Genomic DNA, 22963 nt, shown 5'->3' with positions numbered 1-22963 from the left:
GCCATTGTTCTTCCATCTCATGTAAATTCCTTGTTGAGCCAACCTCACGTAACTTGCATTGGTTCCCCCAATTCTTGAATACGATCTGACAGCTCTCAGAAATTTGTGCCGCCACCTAGCTAAGCTTTGAGTACGGTTTCAAGGTGTCACTCGTGAAGGCGGCTTTGGGTGACAACTCAAAAGTCAAGCCTGGAGACAAGAGGCCTCCGCTAGAGCAGCTCAAAGGTTACAAGGGAATTCCTACAAACACAAGCAGAACCATCGCATGCCTAATCTCCTACTGGAGATATGGCCTCGTCACGCAAAGGCCAACCAAGCCCTCCACCACCTGCTCAAAGCGATGCGCTCATGATGGTGGACCAAACCGGGGGAGAGTCGCAGCATCTGGCTGAGGACGAAGTGCCTGCTCTCACTCATGTTATCCCCACCATCTTCGTTCCTCTCAAGGATGATCTCTTGGAGCCAATAGAACCGGCCAAAGACAGAGTTGAGCGCATGGAGCGCATGAAGGCAAGCCTCGACGCCAACGAGCTGAAAGTCCGGGACAACATCAACTGGATCTACGAGCGCGAGGCACGGCGACACATCATGGAGGCTCAGAAGACCGGAGCGTTCTCCCAACCACGTCAAACGACTCCTTTGACCTGGGAGGAGGCTGATCGACACCTCGCGAACATGGCAGTTCAGGCCAACCCTACAGCGTCTTATCATTTACCACCCGAGAAGCTCGCTGAGTTTCAGAATTACGACCGAGCAAATGCCGGTCAGCCGCCCCCAGACAGCATGTGTCCTCATGAGAGAACGGCTCGGGAGGTGCTCGCCATAGCCCAACGTGGAGTTCGAGATATGGAATCCTACAGCACGAACCACATCAAAGGTATCCGCGATCAACTCAACAAGAGTATCGAGAAGGAGAAGCGGGCGCATGCTTGATTTACATGGCTATTTTGGAGGAAGGTCAGTCATGACACTATGTTGTATCCAAGGTCTTGGTGCGCTCAGGAGGGTATCTACATGGCGTACGTGCTGAACTGGACGTCAGACGGGTACACTAGGCTCCAGATTCTGTTGCTGTCGCGAATCGAATTCACGGCTGCTGGTTAAGCTGCCTATGTTATCACCCCAAACGAAGCTACGAAGCTACGAAGCTGCCTCGGTGGGTTTGTGAATGGGAGCGTCCACAGCTATCTTGACGGACTTGAGACCCAAAAATTAAGAGCCCATTGCCCGACCTTCCCTACAATGACTAGATGTATTCATCATACTGTGGAAACTGAGAGGTTTGTACTGATCAAGCTCACGAGCGTGATTGGGATGTAACGACCGGCGGTAAGAGGCATTGCACATTGAGCCAAAATTGGCTCTCACATACTTCCAAATCGGCGTTGAATATTGATCTGGAACACAAGATAGAGGAGAACTCGACTGAAGCAACCGTCCTGCTTGCGCAAGACAGTGCTCAAGCTCACCTACAATAAAATGTGCCCGTGAATGAGTGAAGAAGAAAAGAGAATCCTAGTTGATTGCGGCGCAGAACAATTTGCGTTTTTAGGGTGCGAGCTCCAAGCCGTGCACGGGCCACACAGCGTGGCCCCACTACCTTGGAGCCATGAACCAATCGCCTTTTAGCCTTTCTAATGCGTCGGATATTCTGCCAGTGGCCAAAGATCCAGAGGAGCATAGCAGTAGCATCTTCGACGTCAACACTTCGACGACTTCCACTCAATCCGCGCCACCCTCCCTCCTGCCCGCCATTTTCTCCTCTCCTTTTGTGCCGTCGAGACGATACGATGCTGCGACAGACTCTGGCACGTTCGGCTTGGCGGAGTGGCAGGCGGACCGCCTCCAACGCCGCCAGAGCCTTTTCCGTGACAGCTCAACGGCCCGCCGAGGTTGAGCTCACAATTGGTACGTCGATGACGCCACGAGACAGCCCATGCCTACGGCCATGCTAACAGTTCTGAAGATGGCAAGAAGGTGTCTATAGAAGGTGAGATGGTCCAATGGTCTCAATTGGCTTGGGTTTCTCTGACACTCTCACAGCTGGCTCGGCTTTGATCCAAGCATGCGAGAAGGCCGGATCAACAGTTCCAAGGTATGGATTTCACAATCTGGGTTTCTCTTGGGACTCCTAAGCTAACATCATGTCTTAGATATTGCTACCATGAGTACGACGAAGCTACACCCCTTCCCCCTTTCCGCCGATACTGTACCCTCCGAGCCGCGGCTGATCGATTACACACAGGAAGTTGATGATTGCAGGAAACTGTCGTATGTGCCTGGTAGAGGTTGAGAGAGCACCAAAACCCGTCGCGTCATGCGCATGGCCAGTCGCACCAGGCATGGTCGTCAAGACCAACTCACCGCTGGCACACAAGGCACGAGAGGGTGTGATGGAATTCTTGCTGGCCAACCATCCCTTGGACTGTCCCATTTGCGACCAGGGTGGCGAGTGTGACCTCCAGGACCAATCCATGAGATACGGCGGAGACCGCGGCCGATTCCATGAGGTTGGGGGCAAGCGAGCTGTCGAAGACAAGAACATCGGGCCACTGATCAAGACATCCATGAACCGTTGCATCCACTGCACGCGTTGTATTCGATTCGCGAACGATATAGCCGGTGCCCCTGAACTCGGATCAGCGGGCCGTGGCAACGACATCCAAATCGGAACCTACCTGGAGCAGAACCTCGATTCGGAGATGTCCGGAAACGTTATAGACCTTTGCCCCGTCGGTGCTTTGACATCAAAACCCTACGCCTTCCGCGCTCGTCCATGGGAACTCAAGAAGACAGAGACTATCGACGTGTTGGACGGTCTTGGATCGAACGTTCGGGTTGATTCCCGAGGTCTCGAGGTCATGCGTGTCGTTCCTCGGCTGAACGACGACATCAACGAAGAGTGGATTAACGACAAGTCACGATTCGCCTGCGATGGTCTGAAGACGCAACGGCTTACCCTTCCTCTCGTGCGCCGGGAGGGCAAGTTTGAGCCTGCAGACTGGGAGCAAGCACTGACCGAGATTGCTCAGGCATGGCAGCAGAAGGCTCCCAAGGGCAACGAGTTCAAGGTCGTTGCTGGTGAGCTGACCGACGTAGAGTCTCTGGTTGCCATGAAGGAGCTCGCAAACAAGTTGGGCTCTGAGAATTTGGCCCTCGACACACCTACGGGCAGCCAGCCTGTTGCTCATGGTGTCGATGTGCGATCCAACTACCTCTTCAACTCAAAGATCTGGGGCATTGAGGAGGCCGACTCCATCCTTATTGTTGGTAGCAACCCAAGGCATGAGGCCGCTGTTCTCAACGCCCGAATCAGGAAGCAGTGGATGCGGTCAGACCTTGAGATCGGCGTGGTCGGCGAGACTTGGGACTCTACATTCGAGTTTGAGCACCTTGGAACAGACCTGGACGCTCTCAAAAAGGCACTCGCGGGACCTTTTGGCAAGAAGCTTTCAGCTGCCAAGCGACCTATGATCGTCGTGGGCTCTGGAGTCACGGATCACGCTGACGCCAAGGCGTTCTACGAGACCATCGGAGCATTTGTCGACAAGAACGCTGCCAGCTTCTTGACGGAGGAATGGAATGGTTACAATGTTCTCCAGAGGGCTGCTTCTCGTGCAGGTGCCTTCGAGGTCGGATTTGTCACACCCTCTGCTGAGGTCGCCGAGACGGCACCCAAATTCATCTGGCTGCTTGGAGCCGACGAGTTCAACGAAGCCGACATCCCCAAGGACGCCTTTGTAGTGTACCAGGGTCACCACGGTGATAAGGGCGCACAAATTGCGGACGTCGTTCTCCCCGGTGCTGCATACACAGAGAAGAACGCTACCTACGTCAACACGGAGGGTCGTGTACAGCTCACCAGAGCCGCAACATCACTACCTGGCGCTGCCCGTACTGACTGGAAGATCATTCGGGCAGTCAGCGAGTTCCTCGGAGCTCCTCTACCATACGATGACGTTGCTGCCCTGCGGGACAGAATGGTTGAGATCAGCCCTGCTCTGGCAGCATATGATATCGTTGAGCCCGTAGCATTGCAACAGCTGAGCAAAGTGCAACTGGTGGACCAGAACAAGGGCGCAAAGGCCTCTGGAACACCCCTTAAGCTTCCTATTGAGAACTTCTACTTCACAGATGTGATTTCTCGAAGGTATGATGAGTTCCAGATGACTTTGTTCTACACAATTACTAACAGATTTATTGCAGTTCACCAACAATGGCCCGTTGCTCCGCGGCCAAGGCGACTGGAGACCCACGCACGAACTTTATGGCACCGGGAATGGAGGAGGATAAGCCAATGGGACAGGTTGCTTATGGTGCATGAGATGTGGGTGTTCGTGAATAGAAAAATATTCGTGACTTCTGGAGGCGTCCTTTCCACTTTATGGCCTTGCTTTCACGTTTGTCGTTGTACATATACAGGAGTAATCGGCCACTGTGACCACATAAATCCCCATTGTGCATCGAGTCTTAGTATGTGTGCTCGTTGTGAATGTCAAAAGCTGGCACCTTTTGAACGCCTTTATTGGACTTCCCCTGTCGCTGCAGCGGTCACGATCGTCTGACGTACCTCTGTAATCGGTCTGCTGGTCTGACACGCTCTGGGTGTTTGCGTCATTGGGTAGCAGCTCATGAAAATGGTCATTTTCGCTGATACTGATATTGAATTCTCGGTAGTATTAAGAAACAGACATTATTCGTCAGGCCTGACCTCCAGGTGTCTCGACGTCATTGTCGGGAAATTTCTCATCAACCTGGGTTACGAGACCGAGCTCTCCTTCACCGTGAGGCTCACTGCCCGCAGCCGGCCGGGCCTTCTCCCAGGGCTTCAGTGGTCTGGCCATGGATCCAAATGGAGTAGTGGTCTGTACATGTCAGAATCGCCGTACATTTTCGTCACAGTGCGCCATGGGATCTGGGAAGGATGACTGACCGGATTCCTTGCCACGATGTCGGGGATCTCCACAATGCCCTCGACCGGCTCGCCCGTCTGCACAGCCTTGATGATCGCGGCGAACCGCTCCGGGTATGCTGGAGAGGACTCGTCGTCGTCGTCATCGTCCTTGTTAGCGGCCAGTGTGCGGTCGACGTACAGCTCGCTCTTCGGCGCAGCGGCCATCCACGACGGCGTGGACTCATCAGCGCCGCCAACAACAGCTTCTCGATCACTTCCAGAGGCGGTTGCGGACCGAGACTGGGGTGGCAGGTCGGCAGCGAGCAGGCCGCGGGACCACCGCGCCTTCTCGGCGGCAGCCTCCTCCCGCCTCGCCGCCAGCGACGCGGCGTCGACGGACATGAGCTTGTCGCGGTGGTTGCACAGCGCCTCCAGCAGGTCCCACTCCCAGAGGCGCGCGTGCTGGCCGGCCTGGTAGCTCGCGCGTAGCCAGTCCCTGTAGCCTGCGTACGGGATCGTGATACCGCTGATGCGGCCGTAGTAGAATATCCGCGAGTGCATGACGATGTCTGCCTGCGAGGCGGTCTGTGCCAGGGCGTGATAGCCACCCAGGGCGAGCACGAGGCCTCCCTAGTATCACATCAGACGGGTGCTGCTTTCTATCCAAAAAGGGGGTGGGAGGTGTGCGCGCTGGCTTACGAGGAAGTCCTTGTCTAGGTCCCATCTGTACTCGTGAAAAGACCGGTAGGCAGAGTCGTCTGGTGCTGCTGGAGCTGGAGCTGGAGCCTCTGCACCAGTGTAGTCGGTCATGACTCTCGCTGATAGCAATTTAACTTCTTTTTTCGCGTGTTAGGCGCAGCAGCGAACGCGTTCGTGAGATGGCGATCCGAGGTGATGAGCTCGACTGGGATATGCTGGTCGAGAGCACTCGCTTAGCCTCGGCGACTTGCGTGCTGTTAAGGGGTCTGATGGAGAATGCGTGAAGTCTACGATGGCCAAATTGGCGGTCACGCTTTATGCCTCATTGGTTGTATGCTTTATGACTCTGGAGAGACACTTATTGAACAAGTATTTGACGAGGTGAAGGCCGGGCCGATGCCGAGTGAGCTCCACTGGACGCCCCGGGTCGGCACGGAGATGTGGAGTCAAGGGCAGCCCGGCGGGTTTCCGGGGTCGATGAGGAACACTTTCAAGCTCCGACTGATACTAGTTGCGTACAGTGTCGCAGAGAAGTGAGTGTGAGAGTCTAGAGTATTGCCCATATTGCCATCTGAGCCATTTCACATGTCGCAACCTATCGTAGTTCTCCAGGGCTTTGATAGTGACCCATACGAGGCGCATCGTCACTTTCAATTTCATTTACAGCGTCTACAGTATTTGCGTCCTTAAAGAGAATCGTTTCCTTCTCGTAAAAAACAGTCCCCTTAGGAAACAGTTGCTAGCATACGCAACAGACGGTGGCTGCCATCATCCTTGGTTTAGACGATAGTTGGCATCTCAGAAGCTCGGACCACATGTTCCTATCTCGGACGCCCGAGCTGCCAAGGCATGTGTTGTGTCCCTGTCTGAACGACGCCGACTGCCTGGGTCTTCGGTCGTTTGGTCACCAGGCTACATAGCTTCACCAGGACAGCTGACAACCACTCTGCGACGCCCTGGGAGCCTTTTCAGACAACAAAGCAGCCGCCATGCGTCGTGCCGCTACGAGGGCGTTTCGGACATGTCAATGCACTGTTCGAGGCCACCGCAGTCTCTCGTACCGAGCTAATCGACGGGGCTCCTACGTCCACAGCTCTCTGCTGCAGAGTCAGATCCCTGCCCACAACCAACAGTCCCTCCGCTTCTCCTTCACCTCGCGAGCGCCCATCAAGCATGCCCACCCCGTAAGAGAGCCTCTCCAATCCTCGATGAATGCACGCAGGGCCACGGTCGCCCTGCTGTCCGGTATTGTCGGCTACGGTGCCTACTACTCCTACAACGGCAATTCGACCGACACCGCTGCCGCCCTCACCCGCGGCTTCTCGTCTTCCTCGTCGTCGCCAACCAACCCTGGCGATGCCATTCCCACCCGTTCCGTCCTCGTCATAGGAGCTGAGGAACTATCCACTGGCACATTTGTTGGGGAGGGTCCGATAAGCAAGACGACGGATGACGAGGGTCGGGCCATTGTCGAGATGCTGACGGCTGACCAGTCGTCGCAGAAGCTGAGGAAGATGGAGGAGTCCTTCCTGGTCAACAGGGGGAGGGGTGTTGTCAGGTACGACCAGGTACAATTGCCAAGCAATAATCCGATCGAGGACGACCATGCCGAGAAAATCGTCGAGGTCCCCGTCAGGGGCGCCTCCGAGTCTGGCAGCGACTGGATGTTTTGGGGAGTCTTCGACGGCCACTCGTAAGTTCATCACACGGATTCCCCTTCAAGTCACCGGCTCTAATCAAGGACACATAGCGGCTGGACAACCTCGGCGAAGCTGCGACAGGACCTCATCCGCTACGTCGCGCGTGAGCTCAACGAGACCTACAAGGCCGGCGGAAACTCCCCTACATCGGAGGCTGTCGACACGGCAATGAAGAAGGGTTTCACACGTCTGGATGACGAGATTGTTCACCATAGTGTGCAGGAAGTCTTGAAGTCAAACTCCCGCTCTGTCGCCGCAGAGCTGCTCGCGCCAGCGCTTTCCGGGTCTTGTGCACTGCTGTCGTTCTACGACAGCCAGTCGAACCTCCTTCGTGTCGCTTGTACTGGGGATTCCCGGGCCGTTCTGGGGCGTCGCTCCGAGAATGGAAAATGGACTGCAACTCCGCTCTCTGTCGATCAGACCGGCGGAAACCCAGATGAGGCCAACCGGTTGCGAAAGCAGCACCCTGGCGAGGAACATGTCGTTCGCAACGGCAGGATTCTAGGGGGGCTGGAGCCATCGCGTGCGTTTGGTGACGCTAGCTACAAGTGGAGCAAGGACATCGCGGAAAAGTTGCGGCAATCATTCTTTGGCCGCTCCCAGTCTCCCCTCCTCAAGACGCCCCCTTATGTGACGGCGGAGCCCATCGTCACGACTACCAAGGTCCAGCCTGAGAAGGGCGATTTCCTGGTGCTGGCTACTGACGGACTGTGGGAGATGCTCACCAATGAGGAGGTCGTCGGACTCGTGGGCAAGTGGCTCGAAACTCAGAGCAACGCGGCCCCAAAATCACAATTTGACTCGGTGTGGACCAAGATCTTCGGTGCATCACAGAAGAATGGCCTCCCAGTTGAGCAAGGCACAGCTGCAACTGGAGGCGACGGTCAGAAGACACCGATTCGTGTGCGACAGTGGGGCATCTCAAACGACGACGACAGGTTTGTCGTCAAAGACAGCAACGTTGCAACCCATCTCATTCGCAACGCTCTGGGCGGAAAGAATGAGGAGATGGTCTCGGCACTGCTGACGCTTCCCTCCCCTTATTCGCGACGATACAGGTGAGTTCACATCAGCATTTACCCGTTTAGCTACTCTATATTTGCTGACATCACACACGCAGAGATGATCTCACGGTCCAAGTCATCTTCTTTGGCAATGGCGAGAAGGCTCAGAACCAGAGCGAGGAGGTCGTCATCAACAAAGATGCCACAGCACCGCCCAAGCCTCTCAAGGCGAAGTTGTGATCACATAAGGTGATGACATACAGAGGCGGCACAACGATTCAGCTAAGTGTACAAGTACTGTTTTGGCGAGCGAGGCGTTGCATGGGCGGGCAGGCTGCGCAGTGGAAGTTGTCAGGACCAGGATAAACGACGCTACGGAGTCACGCAGTAGAACAAGAGTTGGGCGCGAATGACAAGCTGCCCTTCAGAGCTGGAGTGTCAGTCTTGGAAGGAACTGCAGAGCAAGATCTGCATGCTACATTTCGAGGTTGCAACGGGCACCGATTTAAAGCTTGAGTGACGAGTGACAAGGCCCTTGAATGAGTCGAGGAATGAACGATGGATAAACACAGCACTAGGCTTCAAGATGTAGACCAATACCAATTTCACAATGATGAGCGAGTCAGAAAAGGTGTGGCATTGTCGTGGTTTTGCATGAGCTTGGGTTCATATTTTATGATAGCGTATGAATGGACTCTGTGGGTTGGCTTCTCAATTCGACTGAGGTTGAGATGCTGGATGTTGCGGTGTATATCAAATGCAGCTGACGTTGTACCTATTTGGCACCAACTCGATCCATTCAATAACGTCGATGGACTAACGGCTGTCGAGTGAAACTCGAAACAAAGGCCTGCGTCTTTAGTTAGCTCCCCTCCATGGCTGATGACGTCACCCAAGCATGAGTGGAGTTCTTGTCTCTTATCGCGGCTGTTGTGGCAGAAGCTCGGTGGCTCCCATGCGACATTTGAAGCTTGAGAGCTCCCAGGCTCATTCCACTGAACTGAACTGAACTGAACCAGCTAAAGAGCCGACGTTGGTACTAGCAGAGATGCCGGTGCAGCCTTCAAGCAGGCAAGCAGCTGGCTGCCGACGTTGCATCCTTCCCGCGCAAATAGCTTGGTGAATTAATTGCTGGTTGGTTGGCCAGGCACAAGCCGCGGCCAAGGCCAGGTACAGGAACAGGAGCAGGGCCTCAGGGCCATCCCAGCTGTGTTTCCGAATTTATCTCAACCTGCCACAGAATTGCATCCTGCAGGGCCGAGCCCCATCTCCATACCCCAGTTCCTGGAGGGGTTCTGCGGCTCCAACTCACTCTGGCCAGCTCAGCTCCAAGAACTGCAGTGGCTCACAGCACCCAGGGTGCACCAGGGTGGATTACGGTTGCGGCTACTGCTACCCTGCGCTGGTCATCAAACCTCCTAACCAACCTGCCTGCGCTGCACATTACCTGACCGCTCCTGGACAGGTCAGCAAACAGTTCCATCGCAAGGCTAAGCAGGAGCAGTAGCTCCTTTGCTTGTACCATCCTAAACCCTTGGCGTGTTTTTTCTATGCACCTCTGTGGCGATTGAATTTTCTCTCGCCTTTTCTCTAGCCTGGCCTGGCTGAGAGCGGACCGTTGTGCACCCCACCAAAGCTTATCGTCGTCTACCACCCAGAGCTCCCCAGCTCAACCTTTTCCCTTCAACCTTGCTTTGTCTTCATACCTCAAATCTCTCGCCTAGCATTGGATAGCAGATATAGCCGCTACATCTTTGAGCCCATTGGCATTGCTAAGCTGTTTTGCCTGCTCCCATTGCCGAACCAACGCAATTGAGTTTATTCTCGTGTCCCGCGCATCACGATCTCCTTCTCGCTGCAGCTCACCTCGGTGAGCCTCGCTGACAACAATGGTCGTCTACGACAACCATGAGATTTTGGCTGCCGAGGAGAGGCGGTTGAAGGAAGACCGCCACCGCACCAAGTACTGGAAGAAGTGGGGCTCTTATCTGCCCGAGAGGCAATGGGCTACAGGTTCGTGGTACTCGGGTGCCGTTGTGCTCTGTGCCTGGTGCTGCTCCAGCACGTGGGGCTTTCGGGGAAGCTGTAGCTGACAAGAGTGCTCAATCGTAGTCCGAGAGGATTACAGCGCCGACGGTGACGCCTGGAGTCGTGAGTTGGACCCCTTTCCGCGTACCCAAAACTCCAAACTCCACCTCCACATCTTCGAAATCCGGGGATCCTGGAGGCACGATTCATAATCTGGGGTTCACATCGATACTGACAAGAACCCTCTCCACAAGATTTCCCCCACGATCACGCACGTTCCCGGGCCTACAGATGGGGCGAAGATGGCATCGCCGGAGTCTGCGACACACACGGCCTCCAGAATATTGCTTTTGCCTTTTGGAACGAGAAGGAGTGCGTCTGCACCCTGCCAATGTGCTCTGTCAGGTCCAACTGCTGACGTGACATAGTCCCTTCCTCAAGGAGAGACTCTTCGGCCTGTCCAACCCACAAGGAAACCATGGCGAGAGTGTCAAAGAGGCCCATTTTCACTTGGATAACACTCCTGTCAGTATCACTATGTGCCTTAGATTTGGAGATTGCTTGCTGACCATGTGAATTGATGCAGACTGTGGGTTTAACCATACTGACCCAGCTTGTTCCGTCTGACTAGAGCTTACACGATCCCAGCACTCCTACATGAAGTTTCTTTACAAGTATCCCCAATCCGAGTTTCCCTACGATGACCTACGAGAAGAAAATGCAAGGCGGGGCAAAGAGGACAAGGAGTACCAGATTCTCGACACTGGCTGTTTTAAGGACGACAAGTACTGGGATATCATCATCGAGACAGCCAAAGAGGACGATGACCCTGACGAGCTGCTCTTTCGAGTGACTGCTTGGAACCGTGGCAATGAGCCCAAGCCAATCCACATCGTGCCTCATGTGTGGTTCAGAAACACTTGGGCTTGGGGTCGCGAGCCCGAGGAGAATAAACCCTCGATCAAAATGCACTCTGAGAACATGGCCAAGTCGCAACACCACTCCCTGGGGGATAGGTACTTCTTGCTGTCTCCTTCCCCAGGCGTTGGCCCAAGTGGGGATGACGTGGACCCTCAGATGCTCTTCACCGAAAATGACACCAACTTCGAACTTCTCTATGACGGAGAGAACCCGCAACCCTATGTAAAGGACGCTTTCCATAGGTTCATTGTGGATGGTGAGAAGGACGCAGTGAATCCCGCCCAGCAGGGAACGAAATGCGCGGCTTGGTTTCCATTCAACGAGGCCGGTGGCGTCCCGCCCGGAGAGTGTGCTGGTATGTCGCAATCCTCCCCGAGAAGCAAGAGCTTCTACTGATGGCAGCAGTCGTCCGTTTCCGATTTAGCAAGAAGGAGAACACCTACCTCGACGAAGAGGACTTTGATGACATTATCGAGCGCCGCAAGGACGAAGCCGACGACTTCTACTACAAAATCAGCCCCTTGCCCATGTCAGATGATCTGCGCAACATCCAAAGACAAGCCTTCTCGGGCATGATGTGGTGCAAGCAACATTATCTGTTCATCTGGGATCATTGGGCTAATGGCGACCCAACCCAGCCACCACCTCCGCCAAATAGGAAAGCCATCAGAAATTCGCAATGGAGGCACATGCATTGCGATGACATCCTCTCAATGCCAGACTCGTGGGAATACCCTTTCTTCGCAGCTTGGGACAGCGCTTTTCACTGCATCCCCCTGGCCATGATCGACCCAGATTTCGCCAAGAAACAGCTCGACTTGTTCACTCGAGAGTGGTATTGTCATCCAAATGGGCAGCTTCCTGCCTATGAATGGAATTTTGGAGACGTCAATCCGCCAGTCCACGCCTGGGCGACGTTCCGCACATTCAAGATTGAGCGAAAACTGTACGGCCGGCAGGATCTGGATTTCCTGGAGCGTGTGTTCCAGAAGCTACTCCTCAACTTCACTTGGTGGGTGAACCGCAAGGATGTGGATGGCAAGAATGTGTTTGAAGGCGGGTTCCTCGGCCTGGACAACATCGGTCTGTTCAACCGGTCAGACCCGCTGCCAACAGGTGGTACTCTAGAGCAAGCGGACAGCACGGGTTGGATGGCGTTCTACTGCCTCTGCATGCTTAACATCAGTCTTGAGCTTGCTAAACATCGGCGCACCTATGAAGACATTGCCTCAAAGTTCTTTGAGCACTTTATCCTCATCAGCGACGCCATGACATTTAGAACCGGACAGAAAGATGAGAAATCGCTGTGGAACGACGACGACGGCTTCTACTACGATGCAATCTCATGGGGTGGGCCTTGGATTCAACAGTTGCCAGTCCGTTCTCTGGTCGGTTTGATCCCGATGTACGCCACTCTGACTCTCGAGCCAGAGCTGATCAACAAGCTTCCTTCTTTCAAGAGGAGGCTGGAATGGTTCATGGCCAACAAGTGCGATGTCGCGGAGCGAAACATGCACAGTATTCGCAAGCGCGGAAAAGGAAACCGTATTCTCTTGTCCATCGTGAGCAAGGACCGCCTAGAAAAGCTCTTGAAGCGTATGCTGGATGAGGACGAATTTTTGAGTCCCCATGGCATCCGATCCCTGTCCAAATATCACGAGAAGCACCCTTACTCCATGGATGTCAATGGGCAGCAATTCCGGGTTGGCTATGTCCCGGGAGATTCTGACAGTGGTCTGTTTGGAGGAAACAGTAACTGGCGGGGCCCAGTCTGGCTCTGCGTCAACTTCCTTCTCATTGAGTCACTTCAGCGATACTACCTGTTCTTTGGGCAGAGTCTGCAAGTCGAGTGTCCTGTTGGATCTGGAGACTATATGCATCTAGGCCATGTATCGGAAGAGCTTCAGCATCGGTTGCAGCATCTCTTCACGAGGGACAACGACGGCCGCCGAGCTATCAATGGCGGCGACGACACCCTCGATTTCGATCCTCTGTGGAAAGATAACATGTGGTTCCACGAATTTTTCGATGGAGACACGGGCCGTGGTCTAGGAGCCACGCACCAGTGCGGCTGGACGGGTTTGATTGCTAGACTGATCCACGACACAGGGTAAGAACTGGTCCTGCCCGTTATGTCCCATCAGATATCCTGACTAACTTTGCACAGTGTCACTTGCCGCCTTCCACAAACGCCACGCACACCCTCGGTCGGCATGGCCCACTACTTTGATGACGTGTTTAGCCGACAAGTCATGCCGCGGTCGCCATCGATGCCTCGGATCAGGCGGTCTTCAACAGCCCGGTCAATAGGTGCCCGGAGTGATTTCGATGCCAGCGAGGCTAACGGTTACGATGATGAGCACGATGGTCACAGTACTAGTGGTAGTGTTATCCTGAGTGATGATCCGCAGCAACTCCGGGAAAAGAAAGAGGCGGATGAGCACATGCACAACTACATCGCTGAGCAGCTCGAGAGGGTCAAGAGTGAGCAAACAAGTAACGGATATGACAAGGGCGACGAATTTGAGGCTCGAGCCTAAGAGATGTGTCACCAATGTCTGGTCGATCAGGCCAATCGACAGAGTCTTCTGACATGTACAATGGTAGATAGACATCTAAATAGACGGTCGAGCATAAGCGGGAGATTGCATAAACACGAGCATTCACGCCTTGGGATATAGGACAATAGAACTTGAGGGTATTGCTAGAAAGAATTGGATCGATGTTCGATTTGAACTGTGAAACTGGCAGAACGTGCCTGGTATCTATAGACAGACTAGCTAGCTACGTGCAAAGAACGCTGCTGATTCCAAACCAACTGCTCTATGAGCTGCAGCTACACTGCATTGCTCTCTGGAACCTGGGCACGTCACCCGTCCATCGGACTTCCTCTTCTCTTTCCCCCTTGTATACCGTCCCCTCAAAATCGTTACCGTCCCACTGTTCTTCAAATGGATGCAGAGCCATCTGCATAACCCGGCGCAGAACATCTCGCTCGCCGCCCTTCTCCGCCCTCTGGATAATTTCGTCTAGTATAAAACTCCGCGGGATGAAGCTCGGGTTGACCTTCTTCATCGCGCCCATCCTCTCCTCCTCCTTGGCCGAGTCGACCACGCGCTTCCCGTCCTCGCCCTCGACGCCCCAGTCCTCAACAACTCGTGCCCGCCACTTCTCCAGCCACGCAGCCACGCGCTGCCGGGCCTCAGCCTCCGTGACGCCGGTGGCGCTGATGCCCTCCTTGTGGAAGAACACGCCCGCCGTCTCCCGCCTCAGGTCCTCCGTGTCCAGGTCCGCGACCCTGACGTAGCTGAGCCGGCGGAAGGTGTGGTGGAAGTCCAGCTCCAGGGCCTCCATGGCGTCGAGAAGGCCGCTGAACAGCTCCTGGAAGTCGGACTCTTGGAACCGCCGCAGCCCCAGCCTCGTCGTCATGAGCCGCTTGTACTCGGCCAGGAACACCGCCTTGTACTCCTCGCCGGCCTGCTCGATGAGCTTCTCGGCGCGCGCGACCAGTTCGTCCGCCTCCGCGCCCTCGGACACGCCGTCCACGACGAATTTGTCCGAGTCGACGGTGTCGCCAGCGCCGAGCAGCTCGCCGACCGCCTCGCCGAAGCGCACGAGGTTCCACCAGATGATGGTCGGCTGGTTGCGGTAGCTGTACCGGAGCATGTGGTCGTCGTGGTTGGGCGTGTAGGCCGGGTCGAAGTTGTCCATGAAGGCGAATGGCCCAAAGTCGATAGAAAGCCCGTAGATGGAGGTGTTGTCCGTGTTCAGCACGCCGTTCATGAAGCCGTAGGCCTGCCACTTGGCGACAGTGAGCGCGTTGCGGCGGACGACCTCGCGGTACATCCTAGCGAAGCGATTCTCAGCCGCGTCCGCGGGGCCCTGCACCTCGTCTTTTCCGACGACGCCCCGGGGCGGGCGCTCCAGTTCCGGCGCGTCGGCCGGCTTGTCCGGGCTGCTGAGCCTGGAGGGCAGCCGGTCCCAGCCGCCGAGGACCTCCTCGGCGACGTAGGTGGCCAGCTTGCGGATCGAGTCCCGGTCGCCCCTGGCGCGGAGGATGTCGAAGTTGCCGAGGCGGACCCAGCTCTGGGCGAAGCGCACGACGATGGCGCCCGGCTCGACCGTCTCGCGCCGCACCCTGCTGTGCGGGAGCAGGGACAGCGCCAGGGCGCGCGTCGTCGGGATCCCCAGCGCGTGCAGCGCCTCGCTCACCACGAACTCGCGGATGCTGCTCCGCAGCACCGCCTTGCCGTCCGCGAAGCGGCTGTACGGCGTCATGCCCGCGCCCTTGAGCTGCACCTCGTACTTGGTCTCGTGCGCGCCGCCCGCCCACGGGTCCCTGGCCGTCGGCGACGTCGTCTCGAACAGGCTGATGGCGCGCCCGTCCCCTAGCTGCCCCGCCCACTGGCCGAACTGGAACCCGCCGTATAGCTGTGCCCAGGGGTAGCCGCCGGTAAGTCGCTCCTCGTCCCAGCCCAGGAGGACGTTGCCGGCCGCCCACTGGCGGAACCCCTCGGTGGTGGCCTCGCGGGGCTTGATGTTCAGGTCGCGCAGGGCGGCCGGGGAGACGGCGAGGAGCTCCGGATCGGTCTGGGTCTCGGGCCGGACCCATGTGAAGAGCCCGCCGCGGACCTGTCTTGGGGTGATGCTATCGCGGGGTGTCTTGTGGGAGTCGGCGGGCGTGGGGAAGAGGGGGTCGGGCGGGAGCTGCGAGGTGAAGCGCCATGACTTGGGGAGGCTCGCGAGGGTGTGGGCGCCCTCGCCGTTGCTGCCAGGTTGCTGCTGGGAGGCTTGCTTGTTCAGGCTCTCGCGGCGCTCTGCGTCGAGGGTTTCCTTCGTTGACGCCGTTGACGCCGAAGGCGACTGGATCGGGGCGGTGCCATTGCCGCTGTAGATGAGTTGTTCGGACATCGAGGATAGGCGCCTGGTGATGGTTGCTGGGGCCGTGGGAGGGATGCGCCGGAGCTGGATCGGGAGAATCGTGCGCAACGGCATTTACAAGATCTGAACCGGAGTCGTCACGCTTGTCGCATGTCGCAGTTCCGCAATGTCTGCTGCGAAATGGAGTATAGTTCCGGTGGTACCGAGGTGTTGTTGTATGTGTGTATTTCAAAACCACAAATAGCACCGGCGATTCAAGTATCTCAACTCAACGCCTTTTCCTCTGCCTGGCAAAGGTGGAAGATGTCATTCTGCAGTGGCCACAGCGCCACAGCGTGTCGAGACCCTCGGGGCGCATTAGTTTCCGCGAAGGGGCAAGTTCATGGTGATGTCAGATCCGCTAATCATTTGGAGTTGCGGCAACATTTCGTCACCCCTCTCGCCTTCAGACAAAGCCCCCCTCGCTCCTCCCCAAAACAACAACCAAAAAAAAAAAGAATACTTCAAAAGAGGATAAGTCTCAAAGTTGGCTGGTGGCCCTCGAACAGTATTCAGTGAGGTACATATGCAATTTTCTATTGCAGTCCATGCTCCATTTTGTGAATATTATTATATTATTACAAGTATATTAAATATTTGGTGCCAAGTTGCCAACACATGCGATACCGATGAGCACCTCTCGATGGGAGACCGTCTCTCCTGTAACCTGGCCCAAGACTATCAAGACAGTATCCTAAAGATGTGCGCTCAATTCCCTCACAGCTGTCCTGGAAGGAGAGCTCTCTTCTAGCAGCCTTTGCGATTGGCCTCAATATCCGTCCTCAGAAATTTCCGGTGGTGCCTCAACCATGCCTTCCGTCCACATCTCCTGATCCGGTCCCAAGGCGTATTGCTTTCCCCATCCCTCGTTCACAGGCTGCAAATTCGAGTTCCTCTCCTTATCAAGAAGCCTTCTCTCCAGTCGACTCAAATGCTGTGGGCTGTCGTCATGGGCGTTATGGCCGTTGACCTCTGCCTCTCCGGCAGTCAGGCCATTTCGCTCGCAGAACTGCATAAATGCTTTCCAGTTAGGATCTTCAATTAGAAGCTCCCGTCCACCAATGACAATCAGCCCGAACTTGGCTCTCGTCAGGGCTACGTTCATCTTGTTTGCTTCATCAATAACGCCCAATCCCATGCGTTGGTCTTGCTCCAGGAAATTTGCTCTCGACCTTGTCACGCAGAGGATCACCACTCCTCGTTCCAGCCCTTGGAATGCTTCCAGTGGGCCAATGTTCACATCCCACAGCCGGCGGTCCCGCATGCGCTTTCGCAATCGTTGAACTTGTGCTTTGAACGGTGACATGATGCAGACCTCCCTCTGCTCAACCAGGCCCGATGCCACGAGTGACGCGGCGTATTGACAGGCAAGCTCAGTCTCTCCGGCATTGAACCAGCCACCCGTGCCCTCCATCAACCCTGGAAGCTCGATTTCGTCTTGAGAGGCATTGTTGTGAAATAGCACCGGCCAACCCCGGCCACGCCACCCATCCCAGTCTGCCAGTCTGTTGATATCGCTAGCTTCTGGTTCCAGGTCGTCAGCATAGAAAAGACTGGATGGAATTGCGAGAATGGCTGGATGAGAGCGATAATTCCGCTTCAGGTTGGCAAAAGCAGGGCAGGGGATTGGTAGCAAAGACTGCGTCAATGTCTTTCCTCTTGCAAGGGGATGCTCTGCATAAACCGGACGCCTGAAAAGCCGGGCGAAAAGAGATGTCTTGAGAGGCGACGAAGGGAGTGACGTTCGTGGGCCTAGTTGATGCTCATCACCAGCCATGACAAAAAGCGGTGATAGGGTCTCGGGAGAATTCAGAGACGGCGCGACGACGGTCAAAGGTATCAAAGCCTCAGGCTCGGTGGCTTGCGCGGCCTCGTCAAGGAGGAGAGCAGACCAATGGAGTTTGGTGTTCTCGGGGGCAGATTCGAGCGGGTGGAAAGAGCTAAAACATAAGACAAATATTAGTATCATAAGTCGCGTGAAGCTGCATCCCAGAAGCGAAATTCGCTGTTAAGACGAGGAAGGTGGTTAGGTAACACGGGAAGAAGAAACCAGAGGGTGTCGTACCTAGTTAGGCGTTGTAGGGCATTCTCGACCGTGTAAAGGTCTGCATTAGTTGTCCTTGCTCGAGCAAGCAGAGAAGAGTCGCGGCAGGTCGTGACAATCACACGATACTTCATGAGTTCTTGGAGAGCTGGAAGTGTGAATGTGTCGTTCACAATATTGAAGTATGGCAACACGGCTCCATGCACCTCAGCGAATGTGCGACCAGGTCTGTTCAGCCGCAACATCTCGCTGGTATTCAGGTGCTGCTGTAGGCGATGAGCGAGCGTATCCGCCGCGGGATCTGAAGGTGCACACAGGAGGATGTGGCCATGTTCACTCGTATTCTTTAGCAACTGCAATGCAATCTCGATGATGGTTTTCGTCTTTCCCGTTCCCGGTGGCCCAGAGATCAGATACGGCAGCTTGCCGTACTTTCCTTCGCAAGCTGCCTCCACTGCCTTCTTTTGCTCCCAGTTGAGCACTTTATCGAAGAACTTCGGGCGGAACTGGCCTGCGTGGAGCCTTTCCTGCATCTTACAGTCTCGCAGAGTTGGGAAAAGCATTGACTGTATCCAGGGCACCGATTGTTCGGTTTGCGGGTCGAAGAGCCTGCTTGTGTTACCGTGCTCTTGCGCGCCCGAGTGTTGGAGATATTCTTGGAGCCGTGAAAGCCCTTGCCGTACATTGGGGAGCGCGTACTGCATCGGAAGATATCTCTCGACAGGATATGGGAATTGCACGTTGAACCTCTCTGTGTGCACTGTGTTGAATCCAGGCAGGCCGCTTACTCGAAGAATGAGCAACTCATTCGAGCGCGAGACACTGAGCACACGCGCTGCGAAGAGAATGTTTGTCCATCCGGGAGCATGGCCGTCCTTGTTGAACATTTGGCTCTGACCTGGCACAAGTCTCTGATCTGCAATCGCCTTCCTCCACTCTAGCCATTCCCGCATGCGCAGTGGGTTGCCGTCCTGGCCGTATACGAGCTGTCGAAGGTACACAATATCATCTTCTTCAACCAAGGGGCTATTCTCTCTTATTCCAGCAACCCGTAACGAGCAGATAGTCTCTCCTTGGTTTTGAAAAGACTGGAAATTTGGTGAGTAGGGCATGATCGTCACTTCCTGGCCGTACAGAGAGTACGCCTCGTTTTGTGTCTGCTGAGCTTGAATTTCCTCATGGAGGTGAAATTGGAAGAACTCCTCGTAGTCCTTCGCGTTGCTAATACTGCTGCTGCTGTTGGCCTCCGTGAGGAAAACTGGGGTGGGTGGAGGTACGACGGGTAGGAAACTTGCAACCGATCCGTAGGATCTGCTAACGTAGTCTGCGAAATTGATCGCTTTCTTTGGGACTGTGAACTTTGACCCGCGGGCAGGAAGAGTGTTGATGACCGTGAGAATCTCTGGGACGAATGGGCGGGCATATATGCTGAGCCCTACTTCTCCATAGTCTCTCCCACTGCTGGATCCTATCGAATGCTTCGCCTGAGCCTTGACTGCCTCTGCGGACTTGAACATGGTCTTTCTATCATTCAATGCAGCGTTTGCAGTAACTTGGATCGTTCTGTCGGCCTGGCGGGTGCCACCAGACCATGGAGAAGCCATCGTGGCTTCCGCTTCGCTCGTGTGTTCGTTTGCGGGAGGCAAGATGGGCGCCGATCAGGGCATCCTTTAGTTCTTGGCTTTAGGAGGATTCACAGTGACGAATGCTGCCGATTTACTTGGAATAAAGATGACCCAGCTGAGACTTGGTGTTTTCTTGCAGGAAGCGATGAGAATGCTGCCTGAGTGATGAGTGCTCGCTTGCTTGCCCAGGCCATGGCGCAGCAGGGTGGTTGGGCCTGAGGCGGCGAGGCCAGAAATTGTGAGGTGTCAGGTACAACGCAGCTGCCATTATGCAATCCCCATGTTCATGCTCATACTGCGCATCAACTAAATACTTAGCTGGCCGCCATCTTCGTGGCCTGCTGTTTAGTTTCCCAAGGTTGATGAGAGACGGACTTTATGAGTAACATTGTAAGAGAGGGTCAAAGAAGGAAACTGCCCTAACCCCGAGCTTGTGTGCCTGCCACCCCTGCCCCGTCCAGAGTCTATCGTTGACCAGGAATCGAGCTTGGATGGAAGCTCCGAGCCGAATGTTGACGAGCCGTACAGCTTTGATGGCGTCACCATTTGCCCCGCAGGAGCACATCTCCAGGGCATAACAGTGCTTTCTGTCAATGGGCGATTTCGATACTGCCATCAGCACAAGATCTTGGGGGCAGAGAACGCAGAGCGGCATTGGGAATTCAGTTGAGTTAGACATCATGGCTGCTCAGCTGCGGTTCAATCGTACGTAGCTCTAATACCGTAAATCGAACCCGACGGAAGCTTAAGCTGCCCTCCCTGGTTGCTATGTGAGCTTAAACCTGCTCCTTGTGCCGATCGCAGGATAAGAACAAGTCATTGGCGGCAGATCCCTAGATCCGAATACAAATCCGTTTCATCCCTACATGTGTCGACTATCCAAATCTATCATCTCTCGGCAGCTCCTAACATCCTCATCTTGTGCATTCCGTCCCACGTGCTTGTCGCTAAGCCCCAGATCGACCTTGCCAGCTCACCAGTACTCCAGGATGAACTCAGCTGGAGCCTCATTTAAGCCAGATGCCACGGGCGCAGACCCGAAGCAGCTGGAGTATATCCCGCACCTCAAGCTCAACGATGGCGAGGAGATTCCGATGGTGAGCCCCATCCAGGTTCCTTGTCTCGGACTTGGTGGTGACAAACGAATATGATAGATTGCCTACGGGCTCGGCACGGCCAACTTCAAGACGGGCGAAGCTCTTAAGTCCATCGATAAGAAAATTATCCAGGACACAGTGACGGCCATCAAGTCAGGCTACTTCCACCTTGATGGTGCAGACGGCTACGGCAATGAGGCCGAGCTCGGCCTCGCCATCAAAGAAGCCGGGGTGCCCCGAGAAAAGCTCTATGTGGTCACTAAGCTCAGCAAGCCCAGCGCCGACAAGACCATTGAGCAGGACTTCACGACCTCCTTGCAGAAACTCGGTCTGGATTATGTAGATCTCTACCTGATCCACTCGCCTTTCTTTGCAGACGGGAACCCGAAGCTGCTTCAAGAGAAGTGGGCAGAGATGGAGGCTATCAAGGCCTCGGGCCGGGCCAAATCGATTGGAGTCTCCAACTTCTTGCAGAAGCACCTCGAGATCGTGCTCGAAACCGCCAAAGTGCCGCCTGCTATCAACCAGATCGAATTCCACCCTTACCTGCAGCACGGCAGCTTACTCGACTTTCACCAGAAGAATTCCATAGCTGTTTCGGCATATGCTGGGCTAACGGCCGTTACAAAGGCAAAACCCGGCCCCTTGGACGATGTCTACCCACAGCTAGCAAAGAAGTACGGTGTTTCGGAAGGAGACATTGCGCTGAGATGGATCCTGGACCTAGGTGTAGTGGCCATCACAACCAGTTCCAAGGAAGAGAGACTGAAGAGCTTCTTGACGAAGCTACCTAGCTTCAAGTTGACTCCTGCTGAAGTCAAACTGATTGCGGACAAGGGCGACGAGAAGCACTTCAGAGGCTTTTGGAACCACAAGATCGCTGCTGATGATCGCTCATAGAATATAGCAGCGCCGTTTGCCTCAGAGCATGGGTGAGGGCTAGAGTACAGCAGCTAGAGTAATATCAAGTGGTGTCACGTCAAGATCCAGGCAAGGAGTGATCGACTCGGGCTACTGCATCTGTGTCATAATTCAGAACACAGGGAGAATCGTAGCCGGGAGTGTCGAGGTAATCAACAAGCTCGTACGACCGCGCGACAAGTATTCTCGCGTCGCGACTTCTCGGCATCCAAGCAGCCTACCCCTGAGGTCGCGGCGGCAACTACGAGCCCAAGTATATAAGCACTGGCACTTCCACCAGAAGAATTGTCTAGAATTGACTCAAGCAAATACTGTCACTCCTTTAACTTGTGGCCTCCAGGCTCGAAATCTTGGTGTGATAGTCCCCACTCACTCGCGTGCGCCTTACCTCTTGAGAGCTGCGGCTCAATACCGACATTCATCCGGTCCTTTCCGAGAGCGACCTCTCGCCCCCAGCAGCACGCATATATATACGTACCGATTCCTTGGCCATGGTGCTCGGGATTCGCGCTTCGTACCACCCTGCGCAAAGCGCGAGCCATAGCTCCTACCAGAGCCCACTCGTCTGCCCCTGTGCAGCATGCTTCGACAAGGAGGAGCACAGTCAGATAAGGGAGGCTTGTGATTCTCCCGCGGCAGAGATGAAGATAACTTGCGGTCGCCCTACGTCCAACCCGTCTCCTGTCTGGAAACGGACGGAGAGCGCTGTGCGGCAGAAATTTGGGTTTCCGTTGGGCCGGAGGCGGAGCGCCGAGTCGACGGCCTCGGCACGGCCGCTGCGGACGGCAGCGCAGGATGCCCCTCAGGTCAGCAATGTCGCGGAAGGCGCGGTGGACCCCTCTGCATAGACACTACGGATGCAACAAGCACGGATAAAAATTCCTTGGGAGTGAGATTGGGACGCAGCGAGGGCTGCCTGATGCTGGGAGTGGGACTGGAAGGGCATTCTGAAGATACGATACGCTCAGGTCTGAAACGATGCGAAAACGTATCTGGAATTGCACTATCTCAAAGATTTACTTGAATATTCGTACAAGTGTGGCTTTGGACATGATCAGACCGATGGCATGATAGTCATCCGCTTTTGGGCAGATGCTAGGCTTGGTAATA

At 55.1% G+C, this 22963-nt stretch overlaps 9 protein-coding genes across 9 annotated transcripts; 6 read left to right on the top strand and 3 right to left on the bottom strand.

Moving 5' to 3' along the window:
- Positions 1-288: 288 nt before the first annotated feature.
- On the top strand, positions 289-933 carry J7T55_006539 (uncharacterized protein; the record flags this gene model as incomplete). Its single annotated transcript, XM_053145416.1, has 1 exon — positions 289-933. One exon carries the CDS (start codon positions 289-291, stop codon positions 931-933), a length of 645 nt encoding a protein of 214 aa, XP_053001303.1.
- Positions 934-1790: 857 nt separating this feature from the next.
- Positions 1791-4324, top strand: J7T55_006538 (NADH dehydrogenase; the record flags this gene model as incomplete). Its single annotated transcript, XM_053145405.1, has 7 exons — positions 1791-1908; positions 1967-1990; positions 2044-2095; positions 2154-2168; positions 2246-2271; positions 2332-4150; positions 4207-4324. The coding sequence occupies 7 exons, from the start codon at positions 1791-1793 to the stop codon at positions 4322-4324; spliced, it is 2172 nt and encodes a 723-aa protein (XP_053001302.1).
- A 376-nt stretch (positions 4325-4700) lies between these two features.
- Positions 4701-5704, bottom strand: J7T55_006537 (uncharacterized protein; the record flags this gene model as incomplete). The annotated part of the gene is made up of 3 exons (XM_053145394.1): positions 4701-4865; positions 4934-5524; positions 5594-5704. 3 exons carry the CDS (start codon positions 5702-5704, stop codon positions 4701-4703), a joined length of 867 nt encoding a protein of 288 aa, XP_053001301.1.
- An 878-nt stretch (positions 5705-6582) lies between these two features.
- Positions 6583-8537, top strand: J7T55_006536 (phosphatase; the record flags this gene model as incomplete). The annotated part of the gene is made up of 3 exons (XM_053145383.1): positions 6583-7286; positions 7344-8351; positions 8414-8537. 3 exons carry the CDS (start codon positions 6583-6585, stop codon positions 8535-8537), a joined length of 1836 nt encoding a protein of 611 aa, XP_053001300.1.
- Positions 8538-10186: 1649 nt separating this feature from the next.
- Positions 10187-13786, top strand: J7T55_006535 (glycoside hydrolase family 63; the record flags this gene model as incomplete). Its single annotated transcript, XM_053145372.1, has 7 exons — positions 10187-10310; positions 10410-10448; positions 10580-10697; positions 10754-10850; positions 10974-11601; positions 11652-13356; positions 13414-13786. 7 exons carry the CDS (start codon positions 10187-10189, stop codon positions 13784-13786), a joined length of 3084 nt encoding a protein of 1027 aa, XP_053001299.1.
- A 283-nt stretch (positions 13787-14069) lies between these two features.
- J7T55_006534 (uncharacterized protein) lies at positions 14070-16241 on the bottom strand (the record flags this gene model as incomplete). The annotated part of the gene is made up of 1 exon (XM_053145362.1): positions 14070-16241. The coding sequence occupies one exon, from the start codon at positions 16239-16241 to the stop codon at positions 14070-14072; it is 2172 nt and encodes a 723-aa protein (XP_053001298.1).
- Positions 16242-16935: 694 nt separating this feature from the next.
- On the bottom strand, positions 16936-19814 carry J7T55_006533 (uncharacterized protein; the record flags this gene model as incomplete). The annotated part of the gene is made up of 2 exons (XM_053145351.1): positions 16936-18106; positions 18232-19814. 2 exons carry the CDS (start codon positions 19812-19814, stop codon positions 16936-16938), a joined length of 2754 nt encoding a protein of 917 aa, XP_053001297.1.
- Positions 19815-20824: 1010 nt separating this feature from the next.
- On the top strand, positions 20825-21832 carry J7T55_006532 (ldehyde reductase 1; the record flags this gene model as incomplete). The annotated part of the gene is made up of 2 exons (XM_053145340.1): positions 20825-20932; positions 20990-21832. 2 exons carry the CDS (start codon positions 20825-20827, stop codon positions 21830-21832), a joined length of 951 nt encoding a protein of 316 aa, XP_053001296.1.
- Positions 21833-22344: 512 nt separating this feature from the next.
- Positions 22345-22701, top strand: J7T55_006531 (uncharacterized protein; the record flags this gene model as incomplete). The annotated part of the gene is made up of 1 exon (XM_053145328.1): positions 22345-22701. One exon carries the CDS (start codon positions 22345-22347, stop codon positions 22699-22701), a length of 357 nt encoding a protein of 118 aa, XP_053001295.1.
- Positions 22702-22963: the final 262 nt, after the last annotated feature.

This window comes from Diaporthe amygdali (genome assembly GCF_026229845.1).
Source record: "Diaporthe amygdali strain CAA958 chromosome Unknown NODE_1_length_4327563_cov_65_473760, whole genome shotgun sequence".
Taxonomy (NCBI): Eukaryota; Fungi; Ascomycota; class Sordariomycetes; order Diaporthales; family Diaporthaceae; genus Diaporthe; species Diaporthe amygdali.
Note: the sequence above shows the minus strand (reverse complement) of the source record. Positions and strands in the feature narration are given on the sequence as shown.